The following is a 12,727-nucleotide window of genomic DNA, read 5'->3' on the forward strand; positions in this document are numbered from 1 at the left end:
AGTACCTGCTGAAATATTCAAAATTTTATTTCAGATTGAAAGTCAAGTAATTAAAGAATTTTAAATAGAAAAAAATTATTCGATTCCAAAATCTATATTAATTTAACATTTCCATTTCAAGCTTCTCATTCGAAGTGTAACATAATTTTCCATTTCAATAGAACAATATTATAATATTCTAAATTCGAAAACTAAAAAACCTAATACTAAATAAACGGAAATCAGACTTTTAGGTGTCTATTCAAGTCTACAAAAAAATTTATTCCGTAAAAAAAACGGTAAAGAAAGAAAAAGATAATAAATAAAATCTGTACAGTATGCGGGGATTTTTTTTTCTAGAATAGAGAAAAATTACCGTTTAACGTTGCTATTTGAGCAATGATCGTCAGGATATAGTTTTTATGGATAACTAAAGAGGACCGTCTCCAAAAACCGGAGAAAAGGAAGAGCATGCCTGACACGCGAGGTAGAGAGCGATATTGTTATTAAATGAAAAAACGGTGAATTCTGGTTTTCGAATGCATTGCGACGAATGGAAATTCGCAGATGCTTCAATTCTGCTTTTGAAATTAGCAAGGCTTATTTGAGCGGGAAGTTTGAGATTGCAGTAGCTGCAAAATATGAAGCCCGGCAATTCCTCTAGTGCATTTTTTTGACAAGCCGGGCAGAAAACTACTTCCTCTTCCATATGCTCTTCTTCGCATTGCAAGTCCTTGCAATATTCTTCAAAGATCCATTGTTCTGTTATAAAAAGTACATCTTTATTATCTAAGAATCCTAAGATTTATAAAAAAAATGTTTATTTTTTTTACCGGGAATTTTACAAATTTTTAGAAAAAAAAACTGTTCAATGTGGATTTTAAAAGTTAAAAAAATTAATTTCAATTACATCATTCAGTTTATAATGCGTAATTCGAAAATCTTTCGTTTCAAAAACTTTCCATTTTAGATGTGAATTTTTAACAGGGTGTCTACTCAAATCTTGGAAAAAAATTCAATGACAATTTCAAGTTTTTTTCACAAGTATAATTTTAGGCAAATTTATTATAAATAATGTTTTTTTTTTTACTTTCTAGGAATTCAATTAATATGAAAAAATGCTATTAAATATTCTAGAACGATAGGTTTATTAAATAATTAAATAATACTAAAAACAGAATTAATAAGTTCTTGAATTTGTCTCTTAAAGTCTATGAATTTGAATAATAATTCACACACATTTTTTATTTTATCTACTTATACTCAAAATGCAGTGCGTTTTCAATTAAAATAATGCGGTTACCGTATTAATTTAAATTTAAATCGTTTAAAATTCCTAAATTTTTAAATAGAAATATATATTTTTAACAAAATGGATAAATTTTTAAACAAATAGTTGAATTTTAAAGAAAAAGTTTATTTTTTTAATCAAAAAGCCGGGTTAAAAAAATACATTAATTCTCAATGGAACAGTTGAATTTTCAACAGAAAAAGATCAATTTTCATACAAAGAGATGAATTTTGAACTTTTCCACACAACAAAAAAATTGAATTTTTAACCAATAAGTTTTATTTTCAACCGAAAATTTTAATAACTAAGATGATCAATATTTAATTGCAATATTCGAATTTTTAGATGAAAAATGAATTTTTAAATAAGACAATTGATTTTTAAACAGGAAAATACATTTTCTACCAAGAAAGGCGAGTTTTCAAAAACATATGAATTTTTAACAAAAAAAAGTTAAATCTTCAACTAAAAAAGACTCATTTTCAAACAAAAATTATGAGTTTTCATATGGAATATATTTTCAACAAAAATATGAATTTTAGATAAAAGACTTCAGTTTTGAACTTAGTTTTATTGTTTTCAACCAAAAAGATGAATTTTGTATCACAAAGACGATAATTATTCAACAAAATACATTAATTATAAATTAAAAATTTTTTTAATTAATAAAAAAAACAAATTTTCAACCAAACAGTTGAATTTTATCCTAAAAACGGTCATGTTTTAACCAGAAAGGGAATAGAAGATTTATTTTGACTAAAGAAGACAATTTTTATAGAAAATACATGATTTTTAAAATAAAAAGATAAATTGTTAAACGAAAATTATATAGTTAAATTTTCATTTAAAAAATTCATTTATAACTAAAGCGACCAATTTCCAACTAAAATTATGAATCTGCAACTGAAATAGTTGAATTTGAAACAAAAAACATGAAATTTCGACCAAAATGATGGGTCTTTAACTAAAAATTAATTTCTACCAAAAAAGTTTAAATTTTTGACTACAAAATTTATATTTTCAATTAAATAAAAGATCATTTTTCAACCAAAAACGTGAAGTTTCAATTAAAATTATTAATTTTCCACAACTAATTAATTTAAAAAAAGAGTGCAATTTAAAGAAAAATAAGTACGTTCTTGAAAAAATTCCCTAACTTAAAAAAAAATTCCCTTAAATTTAAAAATTTAAAATTAAACAGTTTCAATTGGAAAAACTCAGTGGTTAAACAAATGTGAACGCCCGATTGAAATTTTATAAACTATTTTCAATTTTAAAACTATATTATAAAATATATAATATATAAATAAAATTATTTATTTTTATTTGTCTATTCATTATTATTATTAATTATTATTTAGAAATATTTTAAAACTAAATAAAAAAATAAACTTTGCATGTTACAATTTTAATTGTTATATTTGAAATTTTTAAATTTGTGAGTTGTAAATTATATATTTTTGCAGATTTCTTAAGATTCCTAGGAAAATTGAAATGATTTTTTTATTTTAAAAACTTAATTTTAAGAGGATATTTAAAAAGATTTACAAAATTTTCAAAAATGGATCTAGAACATTTGAAAGAAATATTTTTTATTTAAATGGACTTTTTAAAAATCTTAATAAAGATTTTAGGGAAAAAATCAAATAGTTTTTAAAAATGTTTAGAAGTTTTCAAAAAATTTCGAAACAAATTTTTAATTTAAACAAATGTTAAATAACATCTACATTTTTTAAGATTTAAAACTAAATTTGTGAAGCTTTTTTAAGGATTTTAAAACTATTTGAAATAGAAATAATTTAATTTCTAATTTAGGAAGTGTTCAGTTTATAAATAAAGTGCAATCTCTAAATTTTTAATGTTTACACTTTAAAATTGCTTAAAATAATTTGAAGGTCAGTTTTAATTACTTCAAATGGAATTTCTTGTAGCTTTAGAGTTGAAATTTTTAAAATTTTATTGACTCCGCAAAATGTTTGCGAACCGGGAATTTTTTTTCTGATTAAAACGTCCACACTGTAATTTTTTATCCTCATTTATGCATTTTCTTGATAAATTATTACAATGAGACAAACCCTCTTCTGCTAAAATTTCAGCCTCTAGTTCAAGAGCTTCTTCCACTTCTAGTGGATTATCGAAGGCAGAGTGGAAAGCCTCTAAGTTCGTTCGCCAATCGATGGAAGTTAAATCATTAAACTCTTTGCGGACAATATTTGTCAAAGTTTTCTGGACATCTTCTTCAGGTTGCGAGTTACCGAATCTTCGTCTGTTAAAAAGTTGTCCACGTCTTTCTCGCATTCGCTCTCGGCATCTCTAAAAATGGTTTTAGAATTCAGAAATGAAAATGAAAATTGGATAAGGACCAATTTTTTAAATTATGTTTTTAAAGATTTAAAGCAATTTAGGACAGACCGAATCCATTTCAAATCAGACAGGGCCCTACACTATAAATCGCAGAATCATCAGGAGAAAATCAGGCGATACGTATTTTTCCGACTTGCAAACAGAATTTTTTCTATAAAGTTATGCATATTACAATTTTGTGCTTTGTTTTCCAAAAAACCCCTGATCTTTTTTCTTTAAACCGCTATAACTTTCGGCCTAATTGAGATATTTATTATTTTCTTTTTGATTCTCATAGCGCTCATCGTCTTTTTTAAAAAAACGTTCTTTAAATTTTGAAAACATGAAAAAAGTATAAAATGTTTGAGAAAAAAAATATTTAGAAAAATAAAAAAGGTCGGGTTTTTAAGAAAATCTTTTTTATTATTTTCTTCAAATTTTGATAATATGAAAAAAGTATAATTTCGGGAAACCCCACCTTTTTTCTTTTTCTTTATTTATTTTGTTTAAGTTTCTACTAATAAAAAAAGGCATCATGCGGGCTAACCAATTTTTTAAGGACGGAGAGAATTTGTTCCCCCTAAAAATGTAGCTTTTGAATTTTTTTCGTGAAATATGAAAAATAGCGCTAAAGAACATGAGACATTTTTCATAGAACTTTTTTAGACGTGCAAAGTTTTATCTTAACATTTTTTCGTATCTCTCCTTGTTTCGGAAAAAAAGTAGAAAATTCGTTTGCAACAAAAAAGAATTCTCCTGACTACAACAGTTATTTAGCAAGTATCAAACTTACCAAGATATCTTCATTATCAAAGTACAAATTTAAAAAAAATTGACAAAAAATTTAAAGGTAGGTTTTTTTTTTGAGAAAATCGTTTTTTAATTTTTTCAGAAAAACTGCTGCCATTTTGTTAATTTTGAACCTTTTTTTTTTCAATTTTCCGGCTGTTTTTGAAATAAGACGATGAACGCTATTAGAATCAAAAGTTATAGAGGTTTACATAAAAGATAGGACTTTTTGAAGAAGAAAAAAATACAAAATTCAAATACGCATAACTTTTTAGAAAAAATTCTGTTTGCAAATCAAAAAAATACCTATCGATTAATATTTTCACATCAGCAATGCAGAGTTTTTGGGGAACACATGCTTTTATTATTTTACCATAATTTAATAATTAAAACCTTACGCAAAAAAATTCTTATTTCAACAATTGGAATAATTTCTACGTTTAGTCGATTAGACATTTAACTCGTAGAAGGGTTAATTCGGTTAAACTTCGTAATGTTTTCAACTAATTTTTTAATTTAAATTAAAGATTATAATTCAAACAAAACGAAAATACATTATTTTAAATCAAATTAATGTGGGTACTATATTAAATTCAATTTGAAATGCGTTAAATCAGTAATTTCCAGTAAAAATACTGCACTTCTGGCCAAATAGGTGAGTTTTTAACCGAATAGTTCAATTTTATACTAAAAAGATCTATTTTAAACTAAGAAAGATTATTTTGGGACCCAAAAAAGAAAAAATTTACAACAAAGCAGTGAAATTATTTTAAAAAAATATATATATTATTTTAATCAAACACTTCTATTTTTATCAACGACAAAAAGACATGAAATTTCTACCAAAAGAGATGACTTTCCAAACCAATAAGACGAATTAAAAAAAAAACACAAAACAGATGAACAGATGAATTTTCAACCAAAATAATAATTTTGTATCAAGTTTTTAACCAAACAGTTGAATTTTTAACAAAAAAGTTAGCTCTACGAAAAATCTACAGGTAGATGTTTTAACGAAAAAGTTTTTTTTTTACCAAAAATGCAAGTTAAATTTTAACCGAAAAAAAAGGAATTTTCATTGAAATAGTTAAATCTGTAACTAAAGAGATGATGTTTCAAGCAAAAAAATAAAATTTTAACAACATAGTTAAACTTTCTATTAAGTAGTTGCACTTTCATCTAGAAACGAGAAATTTGATTAAAAACTGGAGTAGTTCAATACAAAAAAAATAATAATTAAAAAAAAGTAATATTTGAAACTTCTATCATAAAACATTTTCAATTTAAACAAAAAAGTCACATTTAAAATCGAGAAGAAATCGCTATCAAAAAATCAGATTTTCAACCAAATTCATGAATTTTCAATTAAAGATGATTAATTTGCAACCAAAAAGCGAATAATTAAATTGGACGTTAAAAAATTTATTTTCTACCAAAAAGGAACAAATTTTTAAAAACATAATAAAATACTCAAATCAAAACAGATTAAGAGGACTGTCAGCCAAAGAGATAAATATTTTTTTAAAAATTTAACAAAGCAATTTAACTTTAAAAATATTATTTTCGGGTTAAAAATCCAACTGTTTTCTTGATAATTATCGTCCGGTTGGCTTTATAATTCAACAATTTTGTTGAAAATTAATTATCTTTGTTGACAATTAATTTGCTTTGCCAAAAATTCGTGTTTTTGATAGGAAATGAATCGTCTTGCTGGAAAATTAATCTTTTTTAGCTGAAATTTCAACTACTCGGTTGAATTAATTTGTTAAAAATTTATATTTTTTAAGTTTCAGCTCCTTTGTTAAAAATTTAGATATTTCATTTTTAGAAAATAATTTTCCCGGCTTAAAAATCATGTTTTTGAAAAGAATTTTTTTAAAGATTCATCATTTACATTAAAAATGATCTCTTATATGTTGAAAATTTAACTATTGTGTTGAAAATTAATTTGGTTCTTGTTGGTCCTTAATGCTTTTAACTAACAATTTAATTTTTTTATTCTCGGTTGAAATTAATATTTTTATTGAAAATTGAATTTTCCTAGTTGAAAATTCATGTGTTTTGTTAAAAATGCAAATGTTTGGGTCCATCGGCTTCCAAGTTCAACCATTTGGTTGAAAATTAATGTAATGAAAAATAATTTCTTTGGTGAAAAAATCAAATACTTCGTTAAAACTTGAACTATTTTGTAAAAAAATTATGTAATTTGTTTAAAATTCTACTTTTTAATTTTCAACATTAATTTTATTTGAAAGAATTTATTATCATCTTTTTTCGTGATAAATAACTTTCCTTTATTTTGATATAATTTTGGGGTACGATACTATAATTTATGGACCCCTAATATTTGAAATTTTGTTTAATAATGAACTTTGAAATTGTTTATATTTGCTCTGTTATGGAATAAAAATCTAGGAACGTAAAGGCGCTCTTCATTCACAGAAAATCAAGGAAAATATTGAATATAAATTGAGGTTAGGAAAGCTTCAAGGTTTTACATTGTACACAAATAAAATACATGTAAGTTAAAGAAATAATGATGATAAAAGTCTGTTTAGTGCAAATGACACCCAAAAATAAAATTAATAATTGTCTTAATCTTATGTTCTAAGGCTCGAAATTAACAATAAATAGTGAAACTAACCTGTCTTAAGACTTCATGCAGTTTGGGAGATCCGTGTCTGATTTTATTTGCAGCCTCAATAGTTTTTGACTTTACATGTGCTGAGGGACTCACAAGTACTCCTGCCATTGTTATATATCAATTGAAGCGCTCTAAAAATATGTAGAATTTGAATAATTAATTTTTCTTGTGTTTTACAAAGCTGTCAAACGAAAAGAGACACCATTTTGAAACTGAACCATATGATCATTGGGATTGGGCAAATGAGAGCGTGAGAGAGAGAGAGCATGGAGCGTCCTTTTTTGTGTTGCACTTGCAGTATCGGTTGATTTTGCATTTGGACATTGTTTTTCGTCTTATTGATTAACCATGTCGTTGGCGGATGAATTGTTAGCCGATCTGGAGGAAGATGACGAAGAAGATGTTGACATGGAAGAGTCAGATGCGGAATTTATTCCGACTTCTATCTCCAACCCCATCAAAGAAGAAGGTTAGGTTTACTTGATACGTTTCTTCTTCCTTTTCTTGTATGACCTTTTCTTTATGCTTTAAAAAAGTTAAATATTCTTCATAAGCTCATAATCTTTGCCATTTCGATACTATTTATCGTCCAAAATCTTTTCTCTTAACATGTTCTAATTTGAGGTTAGGAGAACGATGCAAAACGTTTGACATATGCGCAGAATATGTTTTTCAATGTTTTCTACAACAATTTTTGCAAATAATATTCATTTTTATTAGTCTTAAATTATTATTTACTAAATAAACTTTGTTTCGCTATATACAAATGATCATTTCACTATATCTAGTTTACATTTTAATCACAATGAAAATTTTAAAATTAAAATTCAAAACTGGATAAAATTATGCCTATGGATAAAAATGGAATACTTTCTAATTAAATATTTATAATTAGAAAGTTTTGAATCAATAGTGTTTAAATTTGAACAATTTCCGATTTCGTATTCGAAGTTTAAATTTTTTCAATTTGGAAGCTTCAAAAGTTTATTAAACGCTTTGAAAACCTTCATAACCGATTAATTTTCTATTCATTCGCAGACTACGCTCTGTCCACTATTCACCTATTGAAAATTAACTGTTTTGTTAAATATGTAACTGTTTTGCAAAAAAAAAAACGCCTTTTTGGCATGAGAATTCAACTAATTTGCTAAAAATTAATCTATTCTTTTGATAATTCATCTCTTTTGATTGAAAGCCGAACTATTTAGTTGCAAATGAAACCTTTATTAATTGAAATTTCATCTTTTTTATTTAAAAATTCTACCATTTACTTAAAAATTCATCTTTTATGTTGAAAAAATGTATCTGTTTTGGTTGAAAATTCAACTTTCTTATGATAAAAATGAACTTTTTTGTTCAAATTTAACTGTATTAAAAAAAAAAATCATACATTTCGCATGAAAATTCATCTATTAGTTTAAAAATTCATCTATTTCATTGAAAATGCGTTTCTTTCAGTTGAAAGTCCAACTAATTAGTTTTGATTGCAACTGTTTTTGATTGAAGTTTAATCTCTTCTATGGTCTATTTGGTTGTAAATGCCACTGCTTGGTTGAAAATTATTTTTTTTCTTTTAAATTCAACTATTTTGTTGTAAATAAAACTGTTTTTAATTAAAAGTTAATTAGTTTTATTTTTTTTGCAAATTTAACTTTTCAGGCTGATGATTCAACTTTCTTTAAAAAAATTTCGTCTTTGCTTGAAAATTTAAACATTTCGTTCAAATGTAACTATTTTTGTTAAAGTTTATTCTCTTTTGTTTGAAAATTTGACCACTTCGTTGAAAATTTATCTTTCCAGGTTCAAAATTCAATTATTAGTTTCAAAAGTCATCTGTTTGGGTCAAAAATTCAACTGTTTTGTTGAACATTCGTCTTTTTGTATAGAAAATTCATCATTCTGGATCGAACATTTATTTTTTGTCTTAAAAATTCAACTATTTGGTGAAAAATTTAACTACTTTATTTGAAAAATCGTCTCTTTTGATTGAAAATTCAACTGTTTTGTTGTAACTGCAAATATTTGGTCGAAAATGATATTTTTTATTGATGATTAAACTTTTAAAGTTGAGAATTCAACTTTTTTTTTAAATCGTTTTTTTGACTTGAATATATAAATATTTAATTGAACTTTAATCTTTTTTATTGGATCATTTGACCGTTTGGTTGAGACTTGGCATTTTTCGACTTTTTAAATTAAAAAATCAACTGTTTTGTTTAAAATATATATAAATTAATTTCATTGGAAAAAATTAATTTCACTATCATTAACCAATTTTCGTGATAAATCACACTATTTTCGCTTGTCCGAGAGCACTTTTTGGCGGTGAAATCTCAATTAATCAAAATAAATAATTGCATATTCAAGTTATACAGTCTCAAATTTAATTCTTTCATTATTGAGTATGTTCAAGTTTAAAGTGTTCAAAATACATTTTTCGGAAGTAAAACAAACAAATACAGTGATTATTTCAGTCATTCAGTGTCGGATACTGCTTTTTTATTATCTTACAAAATTTGATGCGACTTTTTGTGGACTTTTTTTTCCCAAATTACATGCGAATTATTGTTAAGCCTTCTTTCTGATCCGAACCCTGTTTTCGACAATTTGTGTTCAAATCACGGTCTCTATCTTTCTCTGATACAAATATTTCAATTTTAAATTAGTATTTTAAATTAATAATGTAATTATAATTGGATAATAGTATTCATTTGCGTATTGAAATCGTAGAAAAAAGAAAAGAAAATTGAAAGAATTTTAAGAAATTGAAAATTTATTTTGCTAACTGAACATTAAAGTATATTATTTTTTATATAAAATTGATCTTTTTAGTTGAAAATTCATTTATTTGGTTTAAAATTAAATTCTTTCAGTCGAAGATTTATCAGTTTTTTTTTCAAAGAATTTTAAAGAATTTCTTTTGTTTGGTTGAAAAAAACATTTAGTTAAAAATTCATCTTTTTTGTTGAAAATTCCACTGTTTGGTCAAAATTCATATTTTCAGTTAAAAATTAATTACTGTGATTAAAAAATAATTTCGTTGGCTGAAAATTCTATTCTGAAAATTGAACTCTTCTAGTTTTGGTTTGTAAATTTTTCTTTTTTAGTTGAAAAATGATTAGTTAAATAAAAATTTAATTCTTTTTTTTTTTTTTGAACATTTATTTTTCTAACATTTTAAATATTCTAATTTTGACCAAAAACTTATTGTTTTTAGATGAAAATTCGTGTAATTTGTTGAAAACGAGCCTTTTTGTTTGTAAAAATTCATCTTTTGTGTTTAAAATTCAAATATTTGGTTAAAAGTTCATATTTTGGGTTGGAAGTCTCAACATTTTAGGTAAAACATAATTTCTTAGGTTGAAAATATATTATTTTTATTTGAAAACTCAATTCAAAAGTGTTTAAAATGTATTTAGAATTTTTTTACATAAATATTATTAATGTTTTAGGCTTACGATTAGTTTGGACCCAGAAGAATGTAGAAATTAGGATATTGTAGCTATATTTTCTATTACCTTTACTTATGTTACCATTTAAATTAACCCTAAAAGTGCATACATGGTAAAAATCACGGTAAAGTGCATCGTGGGCGTTTAACACCCCAGCGTATTTAATAAAGTATTGTTTAACCAATATTGAATATTTTGTTACAATAAAATTATCCGATATAGTTTAAGGCATCTTTTATGAGGTAGAGTTGATTTTATAGCCATTTATTTATTTTAAGTTTTTTAAAGAAAATTTTTGAATAAAGCAAAAAAATGGGTTTTTTAAATTCAAAAATTTATAACTCACGCAATTTTAATTATTTTATCCTGAAAATTTATTGCTATCCTTTTGAAATCGTATACTTTCATAAAAAAATATTGCAATATGAGTACTTTCAAAAAAGATATTTCTTTGCACAGTTGAAAAGTCAATTTTATGATAAAATTATGAACCAGATTTTTTTGCTTTCAAATCGATTTATTACGATAAAAATTGAGGAACTTTGACATGAAATACCAAAAAAACACAAGAAATTTAAAAAAGAGACATATATAATTCTATTTTAATATTTTATTCAACACAGCCACAGTCTGCTGTCGTATGGCGCGCTGCACACTGGGTGTTAAAGACCCCACGATTTTTTACCTCCATTTTTAGCAGCTGCTGTCCTAAGTTGATTACTTCCTAATATCTTCAGCGCGGCGCTAGTTTTCCCATCACTCCCAGTTTTTACACAGAAAGCAATGGGACTAAATCACTTAAAAAAAATTTTTAGTAAACAAAACGTTATTTACATGAAAAAAATTCTTCAAATTAAAACAATGTTACTCATTTAATATTTCAAAATACTTTTCCGATCATTTTTTATGAATACTAAAGACAAAATATGATTGATATGGTCATACAATAATCCTGGCAAAGTGGAATAAATCTTAGATTTGAATTTTAATAAAAAGTAAAATATGATTCTTAAAGTTTATTGTCGAAAACGAATGAACAATATTATTAATGGAATGTTAAAAAAAAAAACCCGAGAAAAATTTGAAAAGTACTAGGTTTAAACTTTCTGTGTGAATACTCTCACTTATGAATATATAATGGATACAATGTATTTCTAATTGAATTTAAATAATTTTGCATTCGAAACCATTTTATTTAATAATCGGTGAAAACTACAAAAATAAATTTCTTTAATTGCTCTCTTTTATCATTATATCCTTTTAAGTCTTTAAAACAAAGATATTAAAACATTGATTACACAGGCCCACAAAAAAAAACAAAAGTGTCTGTGCAATTGACCAGACCTATATATTCTTATGTATTTTTCGACGCTGAATCCGAATTTGCAATAAAAAAGTAGGGTCCAGCTACTTTTTTATGGGGTTTTGATCGAAAAACCTCATTTTTTACGGTTTTTTCATGGGTTTTTTTTTAAATAAAAAAAGATAAAGAAAAATTTTATTTTTTTGACTTCAGAATCGATTTCTACGGGAAAAAATACATCGAAAACCATGTTTTGATTTTTTTTTACAAAAATTTCAACCCACCATACGGCGATAAAAAGGCAGAAAATCGCGAAAAGTGAAAATTTGCTTCAAATTTGATTAAAATGACATTAAAATCAAGTTTTACGATTCTACACCGATTTATAAACATTGAAAATACTTTACTGGGGGTTTTTGAGGTCGCTGATCACGAATTTTAAGTCATTTTTTTCAAAAAACAACTCCTAGTCGGCGTAACTGGACAATAAACGTGATAAATTGATATTTTTTTTTCAAAAAATCTATGTTTTGGATACTGTTCTGGAGGTTTTCCACTACATGAATCACAAAACTAGAACTTTTTTCGACCCTTGAACTCCATTATAATATTTTTAGCTTCTTTTAAGAAGTGCCTTAGAGTTGTAGTAGTAATAGTAGTTGCGAAGTATTAGCGAAAATTCTACAAACTCAATTGATTAACCCATTAAAACTCTAAGGCACTTCTTAAAAGAAGCTAAAAATATTATAATGGAGTTCATGAATATTGGTATACAGTCTGTCAAGTTAAAGCGTGGGTGGCTTTACTCGCAGTCGGTAAGGTGTATATTCAGTTTGCTTTCAATTCTCATCTTGTTACCACGTTACAAAAAATGAGTTCCGTATACGCTTCGCGCTTCGAGGCTGTGTTCCTTTGTTCCCACCCAA

At 25.4% G+C, this 12,727-nt stretch overlaps 2 protein-coding genes across 2 annotated transcripts in view; one reads left to right on the forward strand and one right to left on the reverse strand.

Moving 5' to 3' along the window:
• Window positions 1-220: 220 nt before the first annotated feature.
• LOC117178116 lies at window positions 221-7,274 on the reverse strand. Its single transcript, XM_033369369.1, has 3 exons — window positions 7,047-7,274; window positions 3,346-3,583; window positions 221-741 (listed from the first exon to the last, which is right to left on the reverse strand). Exons 1-3 carry the CDS (start codon window positions 7,152-7,154, stop codon window positions 410-412), a joined length of 678 nt encoding a protein of 225 aa, XP_033225260.1. The 5' UTR covers window positions 7,155-7,274; the 3' UTR covers window positions 221-409.
• Window position 7,275: 1 nt separating this feature from the next.
• LOC117178115 (U4/U6 small nuclear ribonucleoprotein Prp31) overlaps window positions 7,276-12,727 on the forward strand; it is a 12,189-nt gene continuing 6,737 nt past the window's right edge. Inside the window, exon 1 of the mRNA XM_033369368.1 lies at window positions 7,276-7,515. Coding sequence (XP_033225259.1) covers window positions 7,395-7,515 — 121 coding nt within the window. The 5' untranslated portion in view covers window positions 7,276-7,394. The remainder of the gene's footprint in view (window positions 7,516-12,727) is intronic.

This window comes from Belonocnema kinseyi, chromosome 8, assembly GCF_010883055.1.
Source record: "Belonocnema kinseyi isolate 2016_QV_RU_SX_M_011 chromosome 8, B_treatae_v1, whole genome shotgun sequence".
NCBI lineage: Eukaryota > Metazoa > Arthropoda > Insecta > Hymenoptera > Cynipidae > Belonocnema > Belonocnema kinseyi.